General features: G+C 35.4%; 1 protein-coding gene across 1 annotated transcript; it reads left to right on the top strand.

The window, feature by feature from the left end:
- The first annotated feature begins 8,066 nt into the window (after positions 1-8,066).
- On the top strand, positions 8,067-25,021 carry ANXA10 (annexin A10). The gene is made up of 12 exons (XM_032110406.1): positions 8,067-8,087; positions 9,031-9,112; positions 11,051-11,145; positions 14,654-14,767; positions 16,609-16,699; positions 17,095-17,174; positions 19,924-19,977; positions 20,122-20,215; positions 21,564-21,659; positions 22,297-22,355; positions 23,892-24,014; positions 24,800-25,021. The coding sequence occupies exons 1-12, from the start codon at positions 8,067-8,069 to the stop codon at positions 24,866-24,868; spliced, it is 978 nt and encodes a 325-aa protein (XP_031966297.1). The 3' UTR covers positions 24,869-25,021.
- The last annotated feature ends 179 nt before the right edge of the window (positions 25,022-25,200 follow it).

Genomic DNA, 25,200 nt, shown 5'->3' with positions numbered 1-25,200 from the left:
GCTTGGTTCTTTAAATGATCTCCTTTATATTTTATGCTTCCCATATAAGTAATTACATACATTATCTGTGAACAATCAGATAGGATAGAGTCCCCCAAGATCAAGAACGAGATGTACAGTTTACAGCAGCAGCCCTGCCAGATTCAGCAATGCAAGGCACCATCATTATATACACAAAATGGTTCCCTACAGTAAGTACCACAAGTAAAACTAACAGAAATTAGACAAGATTACATCTGTGACCTCTCTGAAATACATACACTGAGAGAGACTGGAAGCTTTGGAGAAAGAATTTTCTATGTTTAGAAGTATCCCTTCCACTACTATATCATATATTATTGAAATTAAATGTAACATATCCAATAAACTCACAGCAAATCAAAATACTCATGAAATTTTTATTTAATAAAGTTTCACACAAAAGATATATTTGCAAAAGTATAGCTAGCTCACAGCATGTGATTAGCTAATAAAGAAAGCATTTTATTTTAGTAGACATTCCCTATGGGAAATATTCAGACTAAGGAGTCTGACTTCAATTGTTTGTTATCAGCAGAATGACTTACTGAACAAATATTATTAGAAGGTTGCTCATACTTTAGAATGCTTTTTCCATCACAAGACTGAATTGCCTGAAGTTTACACATCATCATTTGATAAAGGCAGCCTCACCTTTTACTGATACTTTTGTTGAACTGCTTATGACTTTGGTCAGAAAAAGCTGTTACTTTTTTGCTCTTGCACAGAAGGAAGGTAATTTCCAAGTATCATTTTCCAGAACTATTATACATTTTTCATCCGTTTCCAATCTCTTCTGTTGTTTTGATTCATTCCACCAACATCACACAAACCTGTTCTGTCTGCTCAGCTGATTTTGGGATCAGTTCCCTACAGGAGAGTTAAATGAACATGCGCAAACACAGAGAGATATGTATAAAGTGCCCACCTGGGCCATCTCTGTGGAGACAGATCTGTGTTTTTGAACATGATGGTATCCTGAGATCAGAAAGAGGAATAAATACCTTAATGTTAGAAATCACTGAATCACCTCTGGAGATTTGCTTGCCTTACCTTTAAGTGCTTTGACACTTTGTGAGAAAAAATGCAGAATATTTTTGATTCTCTTCCTTCTAAAATACAGATATCTCCTTCACTAGGATGCTGCAGAGGAAAGACAGTATGAAAACCATTTTTTTATGTTCACATACTGCAGTTTGTCTAAACTAACCCACAGAAGGGCCAAATTGCTCTTGGAAATTATTTTGATGCTTTTTGAAGGCGTTTTCTTTGTAATGCAGAAAGCTCTGCCATGCTGAATCCTAAGCACACAATAAGAGCTCCAGCAAAATGATGAATATGTCATGAGGGATGCTAGAATCCAGACATCAAAATTAAATTGTGCAATTCTGCACATCCTTTCAGTGACTATACCAGACATTTTCCCCGTTCTCCTCAGAAAATTTGGCTCTATTTGTGTGTATTTGTCAATCCACCTGTTCCTATCAGTAACTTCGAACTTTATAATGAATTTCATATTGGCAGAGGAATGCAATCTCTTCTGAGGTTTTGTGAAAACACTGCACAGTGTGGGTGAGGGAACCAAATTCTATTACCAGTTAAAAAAATACAGCAGTAGAAACTCAACAATCATTTATGCCATTGGCCTAGCATTAGCCAAACAATACATCCATACTTTGGACTCAGTCACAGGACAAACCATATTTTACTTAGCCAGTGGTTGTCTCAGAAAGGACCCAATGGCTTGTGAGTGTAGGTGGAACAAGGAGAGGAAATTAATTGTAAGTAAGTAGAAAAACAGAGACAAAAGAATCAGGAAAAAAACCCACTGCATCTGCAGTGTTTGCAGAAAAAGTTGTATCACAAAATATTGAACATATATTGTTTTGTATTTCAAAACAATACACCCTCCTAATACCAAAAAATCCACAATCTTGCACTCAAATTGAGTAACTGAATCTGACATCCTTTGGCAAGCAGAACACCTGTGTTTGCACTTTTGAGGATTTTCAAGTGCAGACAACTTGAAGGAAATGTTTCATTTTCTGTATCCTGTCCACTGTACCTAATGAATATATGAATATAGCATATATATCATATATATCGTAATAAGGTATATATCATAGATATCATATATATCATATATGGATATGCAAATCTAGAAAGAGACACAAAAAATTCATGAGTTTTTACAAGGTTCATCAGGAAGGTAGTGGCAACATGCACTGTATAAGTAATCAGGATATTTGAAGGATATCTGGGTACAAGAAGAGTTACGAGACTATCTGTTTAACCATCATCTGACATAAAACAAAACTTTACTGACTTTGTCAAAGTTATGTACATTTACACCAACTGAGGCCCTAGCCCTTATTTCTTCTGTGTGCTTTTTAGGTTGGCATTTTCCCAAGGCAATATTTAGATATCCCCCTCCACCCCTTTATTTTTTAATGAATTACTGTATTTGGCATGAAGGAGATTAATAATGAGCTGTCTGCACTGATCTTGATCTTCTTCCAGATGCTTAGAAATTCAGCTCTGCAGTTTCAATGTTTGCCAATACCCTTTGGAAAGATACAGCTACATTCAGATACTGACGAAACAGTGAACACCTTACTTACTATGGGATCTGTCCTAGTTTATCATAAATAGAACCCATTTAGGAAAGGAGTATTTTTAATGTGATTGATTTATGACTGATAAACTGGCTTACTGTAGCTTTCATACAGACATTAAAGTTAAGGTCACTTTACAACATAGAACCATTTAGGCTGGAAAAACCTCTAAGATCAACTCCAACCATCAACCTAATAGTACCAGATCCGCCACTAAACTATGAGCCCAAGTTCCACATCTCTGTGTAAATAATGTGTTTAAACATTTAAATATCCATAACATAAATAACAACTTTACTATCTGTGCATGTATCAAAGTCTGTCACTTCTAATAGTCAAATCTCCTAGGCACCTTGTCCATTATACCTTTCCTAATTTCCTTTTTGGAAATGAGTAAATAAATTGCTCATGAAGTTTATAGTGGTTTTGTACTGACAATGTATGCAATTCTTTCCACTCAAATAATTATATTATGTACACCAGTGATCACCAACACAAATTTCAGGGTTTGTGCCTGATCCTAAGAAAAGTTTAGAATTCTTCAAAGAGTGTGTCTGGAATTGGAGAACATCCTACAAATTGACCCAGAGCATAATGCAAGTTTCTTTATCACTCAATCCCACATTACTGAGACTAATGGGTGTTTGATAATGTTTACTTATTTTAAAAACTTTTTTGGAGAAATTCCTGTTAATTTCTTTATTTGAAAAAAATTATAGAATTATTAGATTGAATAGAAGGTTGGTAGGCCATCTATCCCAGCCTTTGCTCATTAAGGACAGGAACCAAAAGTTCCATGAAATCAATAAAAAGACTTCCATAGACACTATCCGTGACATTAGGATGAAGTTCTCATAATAAGAATGTTAAGCAATCCGAAAATGTCCCTGCTCTTCTCAACTTACAAAAATATTTCTGTTACTTTGTCACAATTTGTTTTACTTGGATGGGTTGGAGAGTATTGTATTTAGAGAAATTATATTCAGTGAACATGCACTCAAACTCAAACTCATACACTCAATCACCAAGACAACCACAATGCAATTTTCACTTCTATAGATTTAACTTTGCCATGAAGAGCAACTTCTGCTCATCCCTGTAGTGAATCATCTTACGGCATGCAGAAGTTCATAAGATCATACTGGTAATTTTCCCATGCTTGCCAGAGCTTAGGGAAGCAGAAGATGTTGCATAAGTACAACAGAAATGGCCAACTCAAAACTCGTCATCCTGATGTCAGAGTCCAGTACTCCCTCACTAAGTTCTTTTAGATATTTCACCCATAGAGGCTGTAATGTATAAAATCAACTTAAATGATTTTACACAGGCTTTTCTAGCAGAGTAATACAAAATGTACTGAAAATGTAACACAAATGTAATACAGATGAGATCTGCATTACTGCCTTTCATGATAGGCTCACTGCTGCAATGTTGGGCATCACAGGGAAGGAATACATGGGTTTAAGTCAGCTCAATAAGTTTGCTTTTTTTCCAAATTATTTTGCTACCTTCTTAGTATTTATACTCTGTGTTGGGCTTAGACAGATATTCACTCCCCTCATGCTGATCTGGCCAAGTCAGGAAGACATTCACACTCTTTTAGTGAAGTCAGGTATAAATGTTTATACCACCAGTTCATCCTCTCAAATGTTGATAGCTACACTCAGTCTCCCTTGTGTTGAGCTAAAATAAGCTTTCTTTGCAGCAGCTGTGGTCAGCCACATCCTGCATTTTTCCCTGAACTCCGTGGGCACACTGCTCCTGCTCAGCTCCACTGAGCTGCCTTCTGTTACAGGGGTCAATCACAGCTGACTTCAGTGGAAATGAATGAAGTGAGATAGCAGTACATGTAACTACACTCAGGTGTTCAATCAATCCAAAAAATGTCTTGCTTCAAAACGGTGCAGTAGAAATTCTCTAGCCAAAAATAACAGAAAGGAACAATCTATTTACATGTAGTTGCCTGTTCCCTGATCAAAATTCAATCTATTGTAATTTTATTCAGTTACCAAATGCCTCTACAGCTCTGCTCCCTCAGTCTGTGCAGTGATGAAGATTGCTGCTATCTAGACATTTCCTAGGCACGTTTAGGTATGGCAAGCCTGTATGATTTTGGAGGAAACATGATTTTACACCTTGGGCCCTAGGTCCTGGAAGCAGAACCTCAACTTTCCTACTGTGATGTTGTTTTGATATATTTCCTCAATTTCTTGAGGTATTTCAAGCAAAAGAACATTGTAACCACAGATGCTTCTAAAGTACCACAAGACTGTAACAAATCTTTGCAAAACAAAATGCCTGCCCCAACGTTCAAGTCCATGTCTCAGTACAGATTATTGTAAATCTTGCTCAAGAACTGAAAACTATACCACCTTTTCTTCTCCCCAGACAACTACACCAAAGAGCATTAGAGTGGTCATTTGATCAGAAAAATAAACCTCTTGAATTTCTGTATTACTTTAGAAGCAAGGTTTTCCTTCTCACATGCTGTGTAGCATCTTGTCACCACAGGACAGAAGTGCTGCTGTCCAAAATGCAGGCTCACTACCTGGTGTGCAAACACCAATTCACACACCAAGGTGAAGTATTTCTATTTTTTAATTCTATATGCACAAGGTAATGAGCTATGTGGTAATCCACAAAAGACCAGCTGCCTGATCTTTAGAACTTTACAGTGTTAATACATTTCAACAAACAAAGACACTGGTTACAAATTACATAACTTTTTTGTTAATTAGTAGTTAACCCCCTACTTGCTAGCTATCACTCTTGCTTCTCATGGTAATTAGTCCACGAGTACAGTTCTTACCTCCATTTGAGTCTGGGGCCTGTGTTGGGTAGGTAGTCAATGAGTTGGTGGTCGTGAACTCCCACGAATTGCCTTTCCTCCAGTTACTGCTCAGTTCTGCTGACTTCACTCCTGGTGTCTCTTGTCCTGATACCCTATTCATCTTGGGATTATCTTCCCTTTTCCTTAAAACAAAAAGATTACCCAAGCATGCAAGATTAACAATGCATTTTGAGAGCTGTCCAGCTCTAGCTATTGATTAACAACTCAAAAAATAAATTTGCTAGTTTTGTTCAAGTCTTGATGTGCTCAGACCTTGAGGGGCTTGATACCAGTGCCACCTGCCATCACAGCACTAGGGACTATCATCAGTGACAGCTCTGTGGATTGTCTGCACAGCACATACTTCAGAAGGGCACAGACAGAAGTGTTCATCCTAGAATCAATCCCTGTCCCCACTGAACTGTCTACAGTAAATTTCCTTGGGTTTGCCTTCCATGGCAAATATTGCATAGCACTCTCAAAAAAAAAAAAAAAAGGCTACAATTCGCAGCAAGCTGTAGGCAATTGCTATGCAATCACATTGAATTCAGACCCCAAATTACCAGAGTTCTGCTCTAAATATTTGGCCCAGGCCTGCCAGAGGCCATATTTCAAAAATTCAGTGAAAGCAAGTGGAATAACTTTAACAAGTAATAAACACCTTAACATTTTGAAATTAAGTGTATAAAGAAAGGATGCTTCTGCGGGCTAGTCAAAGACAGACACTCTGAAAGAGATTGAAGAAAAAACTGACAGAGGTTGTGATGGGATAAATCTTCCTAAAGGCAGCCTGTGTAAACACTGTGTAAAGTAGCAAAGTGCTTTCTTCAAGGTACACAACATTGAAAAAACTCTGTGAGCTATGCCAGCAGTAAGACACCACTAATTAGGCAAAAATTCCTTCTGGGGACCCTGATAGCATGTATGCTGTAAATCCTAGGTCTAAGTTCAGAGAACTGGTACATTGGCAGAATGCCGAATTTTTGGAGAAACCCCTCTGAAAATCCAAACACAAGGTACACTGAAAATCCTTTTAAAAAATGCTTTCTGTGAGATGAAAAACTAAGCCACCTACAATGTGTACGCTAGAAGAAAATTGTAATAAAATTTATTTTATTCACTTTAATTCAAAAATAAGTTATATTGTACTGTATCTTCTAAAAATTTTTACCAGAACCTTCATATTTAATCTGGCTCTACTTAAAAGCATCATGTTTTATATTCTGGATAAGAGGTAGGCATTCACTGGGTAAGGTTTAATCTACTGATGGTACGCCTCAAATAATAAGAGAGCAAATACTTTATCAAAGAGGTGTTCAGCAGCTCTGCTGAACCAAGGGAGAATACAGCACACTCAAAAATCCATTAGTTTGCCCGAAAGATACATCACAAATGGTGTGTTGCCTTTTTTGGTAAAAAACTTACAAGTCTGCAAATCTGTATATTCAAAACTGTCTTTTCTATGACCAGTTCCTCCATTATATTTTTGCAATTATGCATTCATGCAAAGTCCTTTTCTTATTTGACTGTTTCATGAATAAAGATATATATTCAGAAATTATTAATACTTACCTCCATTCAGACTGAGAGGTGATACATGCTTTGAAAACCACTTTTGCTAATGTTTCACTCCAAGGACTATGCAGGAATCCATTCTTAAAGCATTTGCTGAGTTAACTACTTATGTCTGATTTTAGTGCAAATATCATAAACACTGAAAAGATCAGTGATTTAGCTGTTAATTTTGTGACAACACAAACCTGGATGTGTGAAAGGAAACACTTTGAGATAACCAATCTTTACAGGAACTGAGCCTGTACAAAGCTGATGCAGAGATGAAGAGTCATCACCTGTATTTAAAATTAGATTCAAATAAGTGCACACTTCCTACATTTTCTCTTCTCCTCACCGCCACCCTTCTGACCAGTGAGGGCTATTATGAACTCAATTTCTGAAGCTAATATCTGTGGATCCCTATCCTACATTTATATTAAGTGCCAAGCGAGGCCCAGGGTACACAGACAATTCTCACACTGACAAAGGAAGATGGGATGGAGCATATCTTAAGGATGAGTATGCAATTTATTTCAGATACAGGAACATATATCAATCAAAAAAAATTGGCTTAAGTGTTACCGTGTCCTCTGTGGCCAACATTTATCTCCCTATTTCCAAATCATTTTTTCTCTCAGCATTTTCCCAATTGGTTTATGAGTAAAAACATACTTCATGTTCAGTTGTTAAAGTTGGACCTTGTATTTAAATGATGAACAAACTGCAGAAAGACATCTGTCTATTGATAAGTACTTTTTGTGTACAGGCATGCTGCCCTATTAGTACTTTTTAAAGTAACTCCTCCAAAAATCTGAAATTTCTGGCTATGTACTTTTTCTCACTTAGCCACAGACAATTCGTTCCTACTTTTGCTTGGTGGGTCTAAAGTAGTGAGCAAATGTATCAAGAAATGGTGTTTTCCTTCTCATCTAAAATACACAATTCTTGTTTGGTGTTTTTTAATTCCTCTACTTAGATTTCAAGCCAGACAAGTGTGATTAGTGGCTATGCACAAAACTTAAGTGTATGTCATTACTACTGAAGGCACAATGTACAAAAGACTTCCAAGTGTATGTAGAGCAAGCAAGCAAGCAAACAAATTAATTAGTGTAATCCATGTAAGTCCTGATTCTAGGAAGTATTTGTAAAAATACCCCATTCATATTTATAAAATATATCCCACTTTTCTTTGAAATGTAAATATAAAGTTAACAGTGTCATTTTAATCAGATCTTCTGACCAAGTCCAGGAATCATCATAAAAGAGAACCTTCACAGTTGGTACATCAGGTAAAGCAGATAAAATTCTCAGATGAACTAAAGAGGTTAACCAGGAGACAGAACTAAGTGTCTGTCAACCTCAGTTGTTTTCTTCTGTTTCTATTGGTCTGTGATTCTATTAAAATTAATTCTGTTTATTATTCACAGATTTCTTAATAAGAAAAAATACATGAAATAAAGTATCACTGAGAGTGAGCTGACAGTAATTTAATCAGTTTCAAAGCAAGCAGAAAATGGTGCTGCCTTCTACATCGCATATATCAAAACTATCTCACACTTAGCAGTAACACCATCGCTTTAATAAATCACTAGGTTGGTACCCAACCTACAGATCTCACTCATCATTTTCTCACTAGTCCTTTCAAATTAAAAATACCATGAGGAATAAATACTGAAGACTGTCAGGGATTCCATAGATTAACTTTGAAATATAAAATAATATTTTTTAAAAAGTTTAGCAAAGGGATAGACATTAAAATTAAAATTTACATTTTAATGTAAACCCTCATAATTTGTTTTCCTATTCAGGCCTAACTCATGCTAGGGGCAACTTTCTCTAACATTCCAGGGTTAACTGCAAGTTTAAGTTCTGTTTCATAATTAAAAACTTTACATCCTGCTCCCCATGAAGCAAAGAAAATTTAAAGTTATGATTGTTGGTTTTCAACAGAACTACGTTACCATGTAAAAAATATTAAACATATCAATTAAAGTCTGCTTTTTCCTTTTGTAGACACAAGGAACGATTCTTCCCGCTCCAAATTTTAACCCTATAATGGATGCCCAGTTGCTAGGAGGAGCCCTACAGGGAATTAGTGAGTATCTTGACCAATTCTAACACCAATTTCCTCTTTCTCAGAAAGCCCCCATAAAACAACAAGCATTAGGCAAAATAAAAACTCATAAAATTAAGTGTCACCACCTGTCTGCAGATTCTTCAAGGAATCACAGTAAGTCACACTGATGATGTCCAAATAAAACATTTGCATTTACAGGAACTATGAATTGATCAAGATTAATCTAAAATCCATACCAACACTTACAGTAATGAACACTTCATTGAGAAAACAAGAAAAAGAAAACAGAATTCTGTGTTACATCACTAGAGTGAGGGCCAAGAAATGAAAATATTTTAGTTGTCACTTCAACAAATAACTGCTACCAAGGTCTGCTAAGTCTCTTAATCAGTCATAAGTAATAAAAATAGATGGAGTAGAGAGTTTAAAGAATTCATTATCTTTGCAATTTTTGCTTTCAGTGTTTGTTCCAAAAACCTTTTGTTCACAAAAACATTTTTCTCTGTTCAGATTTTTGTATTTTCCTGTTTAACCTTGTTGGTATTGCTGAGGGTCAAAATACTGATCGATTTTTTTACTATCTTAAATGTTTTCCTCACTTTAAAACTGTTTTCTGTATCAGAGCTTTCATACCCCTTGGGTTTTTCACAAGATTGTACAGCACCAAATCACTCATTCTGGTTTCAGTTTCTTTAATGAAAATGTGAGGACTCAGACTTAATGTCAAATGAACCACAATAAGCATTATTCATCAAGGGGGATCTGAAGTATCTTTATTATTAAATTGGCTACAGATGAAAAGCTTTAAATATCTTCCTGCGCTTCAAACCATACTTTTAAGGTAATGTTGCTAACATGAAAATATAGAGATTATATTCTTCATTTAATACTCTAAGTACAAGCAAATTAACCTTAATTTTAATCTTCCTATCAAAGTACATGGAACAAAGTTGTGATTTAAAGGACAATTGACAAAATAAACGGTTCAGCTTCAGAGGAGATAAAGTCACCATATCCTTTACAGGCACTGACACTCTGACTCTCAGTCCTGCACATGGCATTAATTCTTATGAGCATGTTCAGTCACATATGTTATCCCACTGATACCAGTAGTACTACACAAGTGAATAAAGATTTATGTTTATGTTTTATAATATCTCCTAGATCTGGATCCTTCTCAGTTTTTACTATAGAAATGATATAAGCTGTAAAGATTCCTAGTTATAACTATTTTCTGAAAAGTAAAAAGAAACATTATGTACAGTATCCCAACCCTTAGGATGCAAAAGCAATTTTAAAATCATGAAATAATTTTCTGAATGTGCTAATAATATTATTTTTCATAGACAATAGTACTGATTCATTATAGGAGTTTACTAGTATGCTCTAGCTATCAAGCACACCACCATAGGTAACCTTCAATAAAATGCCCTTGGAAATGGGGAAAAATACTATTTTTTAAAACTTCATAACTTACTTTATACTGTTCCTCTGAAATTATAACTTTGAGTTTTTCAACAAATGGTCTAACAGCAATTTTTTGTCCCCATAAAAGAGATCCCTAATTCTCAAATGACAATTTAATCAATATTAACAGAACACACAAGTATGACTTCCAAGGCTCTGCCACAAATCCTGCTACTGGGCCTAGATCTGACTGTATGAAAGCCCATATCTCTTTTACTGATGCTTTCAAATCCATTGAGCTTCTGAGAGGTGATGATGCAACTGATAATAACAGACTGCTTCACTTTTTGATGGTATTACACCAGCAAGTGCAAGATACACAAGCACGGTAAATATAACTGATGTTGGTAAATACTAGTGGGATATTATTCTCTTGATCAGTTTTTTCAAGAAATTAGTATAATGCTTTTAAACAAAACACAAACGATCACAAATATAAGTAAATAACACCAGGTTGTTAATTGAGAGTCTGTGTTGTTTCCTTTTCAGGTTGTGAAAAAGATGTGTTGATTGATATCCTAACTCAGCGTTGCAACTCACAGCGGCTCATGATTGCTGAGGCATACAGAGACATGTACAGCAGGGTACGACAGAAGCACTTTGTACTTTCATTCTTTCTTTCTCTCTTGCCTCCTGTGCAGCTGTCAGCCCTTCTCTCAGGTCAGTCACTGGAACCACAAGCCTGTCAGACAGCTGGCTGGCACAACACGTTGACACACAAGTTTGCTCGTTGGCTATTGATACCTCTGACGGTATCAGATTATCATTTCTACAGAAGTATGTCTGCCACACACAGAGTTAGAAAAGGACAGGGAAAGTTCCTTCTTCTACAGTCCATTCTACTCTATTGACCAACCTAAAATTTCTGAACAGACTTATTTCTTCCTTTATGTGCTTTTGGGAGGTTATGAAATACATTTTTCAAGTTTTGAATAAATAATAAAATAGTATTGTAACCAAAGAAAAACACCATACAGAGAGTTACAGGCTTTTTATCTTACTTACATAATGATTAATTTTCACATCCCAAGCACTGACATTTTCACACCTTGTTCCATATAATTCCATCTATACACTAAGGGCAATACTCATCTGAGCTGCTTAATGTTAAAGTTATGAATCTTTGAAAGGTGTTTAAAAAATTTTGACATAAAAAGTTACTTTTTAAAAAAATGTATTTTATCCATATTTACTGTATATAACAATGTAAATTTTGTTATACGGGTTCTTAAACATACACAGAGATAGATATCCTCCTCCTAGAACTGGAGGAAAAAGAGCTGGGTTTAAACTGTGTAGTGGGTTGATCCTGTGTTGCTACTCATCTCCAGGAGATCAATGACTTTATTTGGACTGTTAGAAAAAATCAAACACACAATAATTGTGATATTTTAGATGTAGCCTTGAATGGACAAGTATGTTTTATAGAGACCATAAAAGAACAATAACTGAATCACAGCTATCCACCTTCCAAAGACTGTGACAATGATGGAAATCAGTGCACATAAATTATTAAAATTGTTTTTTCTGTTATGAGGTATTTATTAGGTTACCATCACACATGCAAACCATACAAGTTCAGTGTTTATCCATGCAATATTTCTCACTGAGTTTTAATCCTACTTATGGAAAACTAAAGTATGTCAAGCTACCCAAAGGTGCCTGTGATGTGAAGCACCCAAGCCCATTCTTTCCAAGTGTTCATTTATCTCCTTCATCACTGGACAGTCCTTCTCTACTCCATCCATAGCAGCTGGCTGGTTTGTTTTAATCTTTTCTCTAGAGTGTATGAACTGTATCACTTTAACAAGGGAAAATATTTAAAAGATTCGTATCATGTTTTTAATTTCTGCTCTCCGATATATGAAGACGATATAGAGACAACACAGTATTGCAATAAAGAATTGGCAAATGTCCTTCAGGAATGCAGGTATTTCATGTTCATGGAGAACAATTATTGACTTGCTCGCCACTGATCTAATTGGTTTTCCTTTTCAAATGAAAAATAAAAATACAAACAAATCAATAAATCCCCATGAAAACATATCACCTTTAAATTCATACCTCTTTCAGCCATATGAGTAAACCTGAAGTGGTATTAAGCCAGTGGACACAGACCGAAAGATCTAGAAGAAAGAAAAAAGCCAAATAAAACCTCAGATGTCCTTTTTAAGAATCTCAGTCTCTAAGTCTATGAATAATAATAGAAGGGAAAGGCAAATAAACTTTTCATATTCCAGCAATTGGCTACAGAGTATTCTAAAATTCATGGAACATACTACAATATACCCACAATTTTAATTCAAATGAATTCATTAAGCACCAGGTACACTTTACAATGCAAGATACATCATGATAACCTCGACAGTTTGAAAAAAAAACCCCAGCAAGAACATGATACATCTTACCTTGAGTTGCTCCAGTTTGCGCTTTGGAAGATAATTTAGCACACACAGCATTTCCCTGGCTGTAATTTGTCTTACTGGTGATATTGCATTGAGCAAATGCACCATTTGGTAGTCCCAGTTTATGAGTGGTAAACACGTCAGGACAGAGAAGAGACATGGCAAGGCAACAGCAGTTTTAACCTTCTCGGTTCAATTTATGGTAAACCTGTTGGTCCAATCCTCTGCCCTCTTTATTTCATTTCAGTCTGCTCAATATGGTAGCCACTATGCCCATTCATTAGACAAATGTAAACTGGGACACATTAGGAGAGAAATATAAAAAAAAAAAGAATAAAAAACCCCTGAACTAGCTGCTTGATTCAGACATACAGAGAAGTTTTAAGATTCCTTCTTACAATTAGCCTTCAAGGATTTCTTACAGCAAAGATGATTAGGAAATTTAAACAATGACAACTTAGAGTTGTCTTTTCTTATTTTCAGTACTTCACTTCCCTTAGCTCTGATTGCAGGAGTAATTTTTAAGTAGCATCCATTTGTATTATTAATCCGTTTTCCCACAGGCATGTTATCAGAAGTAAAACGTCTTAATGAATTAATTTCTACTCCCTGTGTGATTTAGTGCTTGTCAAATGAATCTAAAATGCATTCACTGGAGACTGTGTATGTTTCTTTGTCATAAATTTAATTTTTACTGTGCATATGTCATCCTTCACTGCTATTGTAGCTATTAAATAAATTATATTCAGAAATGTATCAAAATAAAAGTACAGGCCTGAAAAAATACAGCTCTGGAAACATAATAGTGTATATCATGGGAACAGTTTCTGGCATGCTTTTCAATTCAGACACAGACCAGAACATATCTGACAGGTGTCTAGTGCTGCACAGAAAACACTAAAGAAAAAAAAAAAAAACTGCACAAGTGTCCTCAATCAGAAACAAGAAACATCAATAGTAAGCTAACAAGCTTTTGGCATTTGCAGTATTTTGAAGGATGCTACCAGGAATGGGGAGAATGGGGAGGAAACTCTGTTCCACTACTCAGCTACCTCGCAAGAAAGAACTGAGAAACATGAGAGGGGGGAAAGACGGGTTCCTTATTATTAATCCAGCATCTATCAAAAGTAGTGAATTCAGTTTGAATGTAAAATATACCTGAATTGAAGCACATAACCTTCCAGCAATCCAAAGACAATAATTTATGTACTAGGAGCAATACAGATGATTTTTTAAAATTATTCAGATGGTAACACTGAAAAAAGCACAAGAAATCACTTTTGTTTTATGAGATTCATCTTCCAAAGGCACTTACCTCTCTTGGATTCGCACAGGGAATATGTTAAGGGAAGCTACAGACACTCTGCCGTGAATATTCAGTTTTCCAAGACTTTAAGTAATAGTTACACTTAAACATCTGCATTTTCTTCTCTGTTCTAATGAACTGAAAACCAACAACCCATTGTGGTCTACTGGCTTGTGCATCTATACTCATCTTGCCCATACCAGTATAACAAGAATGTACTATTTAAAAGAATAATTTTTTACTTAATCTTAGCTGGAATTCATCTTTAACAGTTTATCCTTAATCATTTGAAGAGAAAAGCACCAATAATTTTTTAAGATGTCTTAATAGAATGTGATTATTGAGATAATCCTGTCTGTGCATTTTCTTTTTCTTTTCAAGGATCTAATAACAGACCTAAAAGAGAATCTCTCTCATCACTTCAAAGAAGTTATGGTTGGCTTGATGTATCCACCTGCCTCCTATGATGCCCACGAGCTTTGGCATGCCTTGACGGTAATCTTCATATTCAGAACTGCTTAGAGTTGCAGTCATTAATTAGAGTACTAAACGTACATTAAATAATTTTTTTACATTTGATTGGTTGATAAACTACTGAAAGTTAGTACACTGGAGTAGTGTACTATCGCATAGTCCACTAGTCATCAGAAATACAGTGCTATTTCAAGTTTATTCATTGGTATGCTAAACCCAGCATAAATAATATCCTTGACATGTAACAAATACAAGCCATATAACACCCATGGTAATCTCAGTAAATGAAGAAATATGTATACAGGGAAATGTAAGGTGCCGTTTTTGCAGGCATTTATGTATGTTACAAACCAAATTTATTTCCACAGCCAGTGCCATGTACTAAGGCTCCACCTCCCAAAAGACCAATACTTCTTTAGCAAAACATGTCTTTGCATAAACACTTACAAATTGCTCTGTGACAAAGCAATGATAACTCCACTGAAACAGAACTGATTTCCCATTTTGAAGAAAATATTTCCTTTTCTTCCCAGGATCTGAGACTTCAATCCTCACACAACTGAAGTTTTGAAACAAACAAAAACATTTTTTCAAATATCAGGTCATTAAATGGTGAAATTCATTCCTACAGGGCACTGTGGAGACCAAAAACACAAATCAGTTCATAAAGGACTTCAATAAATTCTTTGAAAACAGGCTGACTGTTGGCTATCGAAAATACTAATCCTTTTCAGGAAATTCCTAAATTGCCAACTCCTAAAAGACAGGAAGGCATATCAGAGTTCAACACTGTTTTCCTTTTCCTTCTATGAATATTTGCTACTGTCTGCTGTCACAAGTAAGACACAGATCACAAGACTTTGGGCAAGATGATCTATCTCACCAATTTTGAGAATTCCGTCCCCCCCCCCCCCCCCCCAAAAAAAAAGTTAACTGCTTTTTCTTGTTCTTCAGACATTTAAATCAATGCACTCTTTAGAACTACCGGTATGTCTTTATTATAGCTGGCATTAGAAGGATTGTGAAATACCATTGCTAACAAAGGAATCATGTCTTTCATTAACATCATTGATAATATTGCCAAAGTTTATTTTTTCCTAAATATGGATCAAACTTGAACTTTCTTACAGTAGTCTATCTTGATCTGGATTCTTATGGCCAAGGTAAAAAAAAACAGGCCATGCGTATCTATGAGCGCTAATGTTCTCCCATTATCCCAAACGCAGAATACTCATTAACACTATCCATGTGCATATCAAAAGCAGCATATGGACCACATCTTATGTCAACTAAAGTTTATAAAATTAATTCAAACCCTGTGGGAAAATACAGTGATTTGCAGAACTGCATGAATGGCCACGGTGCTTTCCTTTAATACTTTAATAATCCTTTAATAATAATAATAAAGTTCTATGCTAGACATTACAGACTGTAGAGTTCCTAAATAAATTTTTAAATGAAAGGAAGAAGATAGAAGACCAACATAATAGCTGTGCTCATGTCTACTTCAGATTTCCTGAATACTTGCTAGGGATGTATGCTGAATTTTTGCATCTGATTTCTTTCAGCTAACCATAATTCTTACTTAAGCTCTAAAATTATTCCCATTATGTTTCTGTCAACACTAGTCTTGCTTCATTTCCCACTTGGTAATGTACATGCTGAAATTCAGATTAAGTAGAAATATATATTAAGTACAGGGTTTTACTACAAAAGTAATTTAAACAGGTAGATTATGCAAACGTACACTCTTCAGAGACTGCTATTATTTTGTTATTTCTGATAAGGACAGCATTGCTTTCTTCTAAAAATTGAGGTTTCTACTACACAACATCTTTTCATATTTACTTCTTTCCATACAGGGAGTAGACATAGAAGAAAAATGTCTAATTGACATATTAGCCTCAAGATCAAATATGGAGATCTTCCAGATGAAAGAAGCCTACCTAATGCGTAAGGTTTTTTAACAAGTGTACAGTAGCAGTTGTACTATGTGTGTTGTGGAGGTATTAGCACACATGAAGGACCAGAACTACAAAAACAACCCCTCAGTACTGACTGGTTCCCTTCCACATCCCCTCCCATTAACTGTGTACAAAAGGCTGATGCAATGTGGTGGGTGAGCAGGTGAGGGGGGACAGTGGCTGAGGGCCCCCAGCAGGGCCAGACAGATGTGCCAGCCCCACAGCCAGGTCCTTGTAGAAGCTGCCCAGGTTACAGTGGAATAGACACAATAGAAAATGGACAAGTATTTGAAGCCTATTTATCCTTTATCTGATAATCTTCACTTGTACTATTCAGAGCATGTTCATTTGTGATTTAGATTATATGTTTTTGGCTTAACCTAGAATATAATACTGATCTTCAACAAGATATTGATTCTGAGACGTCAGGTCACTTCAGAGATACACTCATGAACCTTGCTCAGGTACTGTAAAAACAAGAATTGTGACTTACATTTCTAAAAGATTCATAATGACTTTTGATAGTATTTGATAAGCTTTACATTTTAAGGTGACTGTGATTAAAGCTAGTTCAATAGGGCTGCACTTTTGAACAAGAGACAGGAGGGAAGCTGATGAGGAAGAGAAACGGAATTTCTTCATCTACTCTTAGATTTTGGCTATCAGATGGAGACAAAGGTAAACAGATTATTTTATAAAGTCCCCTTGGTATTCAACTGCTGCCCCTTTGCTCCATATGTCTCATCTCAAAAGGAGCCTACTTGCATGTACAAATGTGATTGTCATTTTTAAAAGCATGTGTTTTCTCTGTTATCAGAATATACCATAAACCAGTCAAACATTATGTGAAAGTAGAGATATATTCACATTTGACTAAGAAATACAGAACTAAAGAGTTCACTGCTTAAAATACAATGCTCTTAGTGCTATTGTATAGGCTAAATCACAAAATGCTTGCACAGAGGCAAAGAAGTGTCACTTTTACACACCAACTTTTGCAGTTTCACCAGTCTGTAATTTATACAACAAAGTTGTCATCCTCTTCAGATCATAAGCTCCCATTCTCATTGTAGCCACTGTGCTCATTATCTTTAAAATCTTTTGTAAACCAGAGTAACAAATAATGACAAAAAGGCCACCAGGGGATAACAGCATACATAAGATGCATCTGTATTTTTATATACATGCATGTCTGGGGAAAAACTTCTTACACAAATTTAAAATAATAGGAGGCTTCACTGAGGTGAAAAAGACAGATGTTTCAAAAGTAGAAGCTATAAACAGGAAATATTTTTTTCTAATGCTGGATGTTTTTTCCCTAATAATGAAAATTCTTTCTGGCTTAAAAATGAAGAGCTAGAGGTTAAGCAACATCACCTCTCATAATTATTAAAGCCATGGGACATACTTTACCTGTCAAATGAACCAAATTTAAAATAATCTCAGATTATACATTACTAGTCCTTATTTTCTTATACCCCAGATATTGATAAAGAGGCCTAAAATCAGCAATTTCTTAGCCAACAAAATCTGCTATTTCTCTCAAGATAAGGAAGAGCTGCAGGAAATCTCAACTTTACTCAGTTATACTGTATACTTCTGAGGATTGTTAGTCGAATCACTCATGCTTGGATATGATCTTATATTAAAACTCAGTTTTATTTCATTAAAACATACCCTTTCTAGATCTATAACCATGCAACATTTCCAATGCATCTTTTAATGATTTTTTGCAGAAACCCTTTGCTTTGATTTCTATTAAATCTTGGGATTGATGACACACATCAGACTACTGAGAGAAGTAAACACGCTCCACATATGCAGAGCAAACTGTTCAATTGCTATAGTATTGTATTTATGGTTTTCATGTTCAGCGTGAGGCAGCTAAGAGGTTATAGGGTATGGTCCTTCCTAAAGAAATTAACAGAGTAATGAGTTTCAAAATCAGGCTAGTTAATATTCTAGTCTGAGACAAACAGATTTTATTCTAATTCTCTTTTTTTGGGTATTAATTGAAATAAGATAATTTTCTACAATTTAAAACATAATTATACATATGTTACTGGAGAAATTGGGCATTTGATTCATGTAGAGTACTACTAAAGTTATTTTATTGTTCACTTCCCTGTCTTTATTCCCTTATTTTCTTGTGTATGTAATTTTATGCAGTCATTCCATCATAATTCACTTCAAATAATTTATCTTACTACTAGAAATTTCACTGCGTGAAATTCTCACCATTTAATTAAAATGTAAACTATCATTTTTAACAAAAAAGAACTACAAATAAGTAATTTTACAAGCTGACAGCCAATATCTAATTTTAATTCTCCACATATAAGGTAACACGACTGTAAATTTTAAACTTAATTGCTTCAAACACTTTTATTAAGGCAGTAATTACATGAGCTTCAGATTCTTAAGAGTTCTGCAACTAAGGCTGATTTGTATCCTTACAAGATGACTACGGTTAAAAAAGCAATTCCAAAAGTAGTGTGCTCGTCTCTTTTTCTGACTATGTAATTCAGATCATAGTGTGTTTACTAAAGAAGTTAGCTTGTTTTGTGTAACTGAAAAGCTATTAAATGTATGGGAAAATTAGAATTATTCTTTTGTGGTTTGTGTATCAAAGTTGTCAAACAATTTCCTGGTCTTGGATCTTCATTTTAGACAATGATTATGAGCAAGCAAAATCTCCATTATTTGGTGAGCTTGCTCCTATGGTTTGTGCAGGAAGAAAAAAACATTGAGAAAAGATTCTTCTGGTAATACGCATATTGATAAGAACTAATCAGTGAATGGCAAATGTAACTCCTATCCTTGTTTTCCCCTCGGAGTTACATATTAGAGTAAACAATATAACATCCATAATTCTGAAAATGGTGGTGGGATTGTGATGGTCAGGTAAAAGCTCATTTAAAATAGGACTAAAATTGGACAGGTTTCTCCACTTTCCCCACTTTTTCCTCTCACAAGACTGCTTACCATTCCAGAGTTCCTCTTATTAAAGAAAATTAAGACATAAAATAATGTGACAACTTGAAGATATTTTCTACATTTGCAAATTCAACCATGCAACATACTGATCCAACCTAAAAGCCTATATATGTTATCTCAAGAAATTCAACATAGCTTCATATACAGAGAACTTTATATTCCTACAGTGGTTTACGATTTAACTTTTGAAGAAAATGTATCTCTTTTTTCCCTCAGGGAACAAGGATGGAAGGATATGCTGACCCTTCCACAGCTGCTCAGGATGCAATGGTAAATATGCTCAGACGTGACGTTCTCAAACATTTAAAAAAAAAAAAAAAAAAGGTGAAAAGTGATTTAGGACGTACTTAAAGTATTTTTATAATAATTTTTTAATATTTTTTGTAAGTTTTTTCCCTTTTTCTGATATATTAGATTCTATGGGAAGCATGTCAGCAGAAGACAGGCGAACACAAAAACATGCTGCAAATGATTCTCTGCAACAGGAGTCACCAGCAGTTGTGGATGGGTAATCCAGCAGTTCAGCTGTTTGAATATAGAGTGGAAAGGAAAAATGTGACTTGCTAAGAAAGTCATGCTTTGCATACCAAGACAGTCAGTGTGCAGCAGGACATTAGCCTGAAACCTAAGTGTGAACTGTTGGACCTCTCAGACTCCCACTGATGTTAATGGGAATTTGGAAGTAATGCAAAACCGAACTTTGCCTGATGACTACTGACGGCTGTAGACAGAACAGACAGGCATCAGGATGCCTAATAACCCAGAGAAGAATGCATGACCAAAAAAAGGCAAATACTACAGGTGCACTGAGTCTACACATGACATAACAGGAGGAGGGAGATTTTTCTTAACTATTTTTTCATTTTCTCTAAGCAACTCTTAGGAGGGAAAACACCTTGGGAGAGCTGGATGGAGTGTTTTCAAGAAATGTTTGCATGTGAAAATACATTACTGTGTTGAAGCTTTTCCCCAGAAGTTTCATAGAAATTTTTGATGGGAGCACTTCTGTGTTCACATCTGCTCTCCCATAATGAACATAAACACAGAAACATAAGGGCCATTTTTATTTAAAACAGAAAATCAGACATAACTACAGATTGCAAGAAATTTATGTGAGCTCATCCAAATCTTCCATTGTAGAAAAGAATACTATTGTATCCGGTGACAAGTTCGAGTTTCTGCTCTGCAGTGGAAAAAGTCTGTCTGCTGACAAGTTTATCACTGTGCAGCCAGTTGTATTTCTTATGTCAACTTCCAACAGTAGCATAGAACTACTTTGCTATCATGGATCAACAAATTCATTCAGCTGATGATAACAGGATTAACATACCTGCTCTATGTTCTGCTCTCTCCCTGAGATTTGAGGGCTCTGCCTGTACAGTAGTCCTCCATAAGTTTTGCAGTCAGCAGAAAAAAAAGTTCCTCTTTCCCTGAGGGTGAAAGCACACCCTGTATATTTGCAAGTCTGGATACCTGCATGATGCAGCGAGAGTGCATGTCATGCAAGTCCTGGCTTCTTGCCCCAATCCATGAATCTCGCCAGTTTTAGCCAAGCCAAGCAAGGAAGCCATCTTACTAGTGATGTTCTTACAAGTTTCATGAACAGATGTTGCTAGATATGCGGCATGCATTCGTTTTATACTGTAGACTGAAGAATGTCCTGGAAGTCGGGTTTCAGGCTACTCATTTAGGTTGCCTGACCTGGGGAACATAAACATAATGAAACACTGAGAATAATAAGGGGGAAAAATAAACTCAATAGTTATAGTACTGGGGAGAAGCAAGGAAAAAAAAACAAAATAGCAAGTTGATTATTAATGAACTAGAATAAAACAAGAATTTTTTTCCCCCCCAAGTTTTCCAGGAGTTCCAAAATATCTCTGGGCAAGATATAGTAGATGCCATTAATGAATGTTACGATGGATACTTTCAAGAATTACTGATTGCAATAGGTAATGTAAAGATATTGTTTTCGCTAGCAGAAATCTCTTAATAAATATCTAGTATATTATCTCTTGTGCATTAACAATATTATTTCTCTGATATTTTATCCCCTTTAATCTCCTATATTGTGCAATAAAATTTTCAGAGATAATTAGAATATTTTAACCACTTTCCCATGTTTGTGTAAATCTAAAAATGTATCTATGCAGCAATAGCTTCTGACTGAGCAGAACTAGTATCTACTTTACTAGCTAATAAATTTTGTGTGATTAATGATAACTGCATTTCCAACTGATTTTACACATATTAAATAACCAACTATGTTTTCAAGACTTTGGTGGTATACAAACAAATTTCAAGCTTTATATATATTTGTCCTTCATTTATAGAATAGGGATAAAAATATTTCTACAAATAGGACATGTGAGTGTATTCACTGATATTTAATAGGCCTGCCAATGCAATAGCAACCCAAAACAAGTTACCAAACTTTTAAAATTATAAATATAGTTATATTAGTGAATATTGGTAGCTTAATTTTAAGCTGAGGCATGGACAGCACTACCCAGCTTTATATTTCAAGGAGCCAAAAGAAATTATTTTATAATCATCTTCTGTTTACTTGTTGCAATTCTTCTCTCCTAGTTCTCTGCATTCGTGACAAGCCTTCCTACTTTGCTTACAGGCTTTATAATGCAATTCATGTAAGTAGTCATTTTTCTCCACATGTCATAAAAAGAAGCTTCCTTTTTTTTTTTCTTTGTTTGATTATTCTTAAACAAGTACTTACAAATCAGTCTCTTCAATCTTTAAGGTGTGATTGCATGTTTTAAAACTGTTGGTACCTACATTAATTTCAAAGCAGTAGTGCCTAAGCAACAGTTAGAATTCAGCAGTAAAAGTAAGAGGTTAACTACTTAGATACCTTCAAAAATATCTGTCTGGTAACTGTCAACTGTTTTTTAATTGAACACTTTTTTCCTATGGATGGTAACTCCTCCTGCTGTGCAGAACTCAATGTGCCTTTTTCTTACTATGTAAGTTTTTGTCTCTAGAGATTTAATAATTAAATTTTGTCTCTAGAGATTTAATAAGATTAAATAAGATAATTTTGGCTAAAAATTAAATAATAAATTAATGTTACATAAAGACAAATGGTCATCTTTCTTTGTAGGACTTCATGCATATTCTTTTATTTTTTGTGAAAGTGCCAATTTATTTTTACTATTTTTATTGCCACTAGATGTCCCCATTCTTCACACAATTACATTATGAAAATTTATTTAGAAACAGTTACAATATTGATGCCTTAAGAGGCCTCCTAGACACAGAGACTGGACAGAAGTAAAAGAATAAAATAGGTATTTATTTGAAAGGCCTTCAAAGGTACGCCCTGGCAGCCAGAGGCTATTGCCAAGATGGACCCCAAGATGGACGACGGGTCACGAGTTCTTCACACCTTTATAGGTTTGGTTCATTTGCATATCAGGGTTAATTCTCCAATTAAAGCTTCAGTTCAATGATGTAAGTTCCCCTCTGCTTGTCCTCCTTAGAAGCTCTTTGGATTATACTTTTTGGGCCTAGGATGGTGTGGGTGACCTTGGAGTGCAGGCCCGGAGAGGCTTTTGTTATGTCTACCCAGCCTGAGAGAGCAGAAACCAACAGGCCCCAAGAAACTACAGGGTTGCACTCTAAGCAGTACAGCATTTGAAAAACACAAAGGTCAAGATCTAAGGCATCAATATAACAGATCTGAACGCATGCTATGTAAATTCTAAATCTATGGTTAAAAATCTCACTTAATTCACATGAGGCAGCAGCTGTTGTGAAATAGATTACTGGCCTCATTATAGTTTGAATGGACTCCACAACAAGAGCCACAACTGCTACCCACAAACTGAATTCCTAAGAATACTGACAGAAGTTCATCAGAATTTCCTTTTTTAAAAGTTTCAGTGCATGGATAAATCACTCACATATGGGGACCCCTTGTTATTCAGTAACATGAATTCTATTATTTGAGTACATGAAACCTCTCTAGGATAAAACCCTTACATGCTAAGACTCCTTTAAAGTCTAGGATACCTTTATGGATATATCTTATGTACCCTATATACTTATATATCCTACACGGGTAGATCTTGTCTTTATCTATTAAACATTAATAGGAGCATACACAGATGGGCAAACACATATTGTTCAACTGTCAAGTTTCCTCTCATCTTCTTTTTTCATTGTAGGACTTTGGGTTTCACAATAAAACAGTTATTAGGATTCTCATAGCCAGGAGTGAGATTGACTTGATGAACATACGACAGCGATACAAAGAGAGATACAGGAAATCACTCTTCCATGACATTAAAGTAAGTTTTCACAAACTTTTGCATGTATTCAGCACTGGTATCACACAGACTGTGCCTCTCTGTTTAACCATGTGGTTTAAAACAAAACAAACCAAAAAGCAAGGTGTAAAAACAATAGCGCATTTTCAGTGCCTCAGTTTGATTTGAGCAAGTGAGCAGTGAATTCTCAACTCACTCTCTGTGATTTTGTCCCTCCCTAATGCAAGATGTGTATATAAGCAGGGCACGACAGTGTGCACTGAACAAGAGTTTGCATGAATGATTTCTACACTATTTGACAACATCTTATATCATGTTGACCTGTAAGGCTAGGTGATACCACTTGTGTGCAAAAATGAGATAAATATCTGGTTTTATCCTTGTGCTTAGGTAGTACCTTCACAAACCCTGTTCCTCTCCTACTCCTGGTTTGTATCTTAAAACTTTGAAACTGTTTAATTGTACAAAAAAATGATTCTTGCTAGGACACTACCTTTTTTATGTCACTATAATCCAAATGCAAGATGCGCAGCAACTGTACAAAACCGCTCATGAATTTTTGGTATTGAACTTGAGGATTAATAAACAGATTAGATCCAGCCTTTCAAAGGTAGATTATCTCTAGGTGCCCGAGCAACTGAAGGCCATGGAAAGTGAAATTTAAAATATCTCTGCCTAGAACCCTTATGAAAAAAGTGCAGTGTTTTACAAAACCTTATAATAGTCTACTCCTTGTCACACACCAAGAAAAGAAAAAAATCAGAAAATGTATAGTCACAGAAAAGTTGATTTTTTTTTCCTTGCAGCATTTTGCTTCAGGGCATTATGAGAGCGCTTTACTTGCTATCTGTGCTGGTGATACAGAAGATTACTAAGAAGATGAACTCTGAAGGCTGTGCAAACCTATTTTAAATAGAAATTGAAACTTTGTGCAATGCACTAACTGTAAAAGATTCCTATTTTACATAATAGAACAGAAAAATTAGTACTGTCATATTTGCTAATATTAAATCTTTCTTGAGACAGGAAAAAATGTTGGCAGGAACAAGGTTTTATCCCTAGTTCTAATTAATATTTCTGGTTTTATGATTAATGTAAATTAATGGAGCAAGTGGTAAAATTACTCCATGTAAGCATTTGTTTATCATTTAGTGTCCCAACATCCCAAACATTTATTGACAGGCTCTGGAAGAATTTATTCACTTCC

Source organism: Corvus moneduloides, chromosome 5 (assembly GCF_009650955.1).
Source record: "Corvus moneduloides isolate bCorMon1 chromosome 5, bCorMon1.pri, whole genome shotgun sequence".
Classification (NCBI taxonomy): domain Eukaryota; kingdom Metazoa; phylum Chordata; class Aves; order Passeriformes; family Corvidae; genus Corvus; species Corvus moneduloides.
The sequence above is the reverse complement of the archived record's forward strand: the minus strand, read 5'-3'. Positions and strand labels throughout refer to the sequence as shown.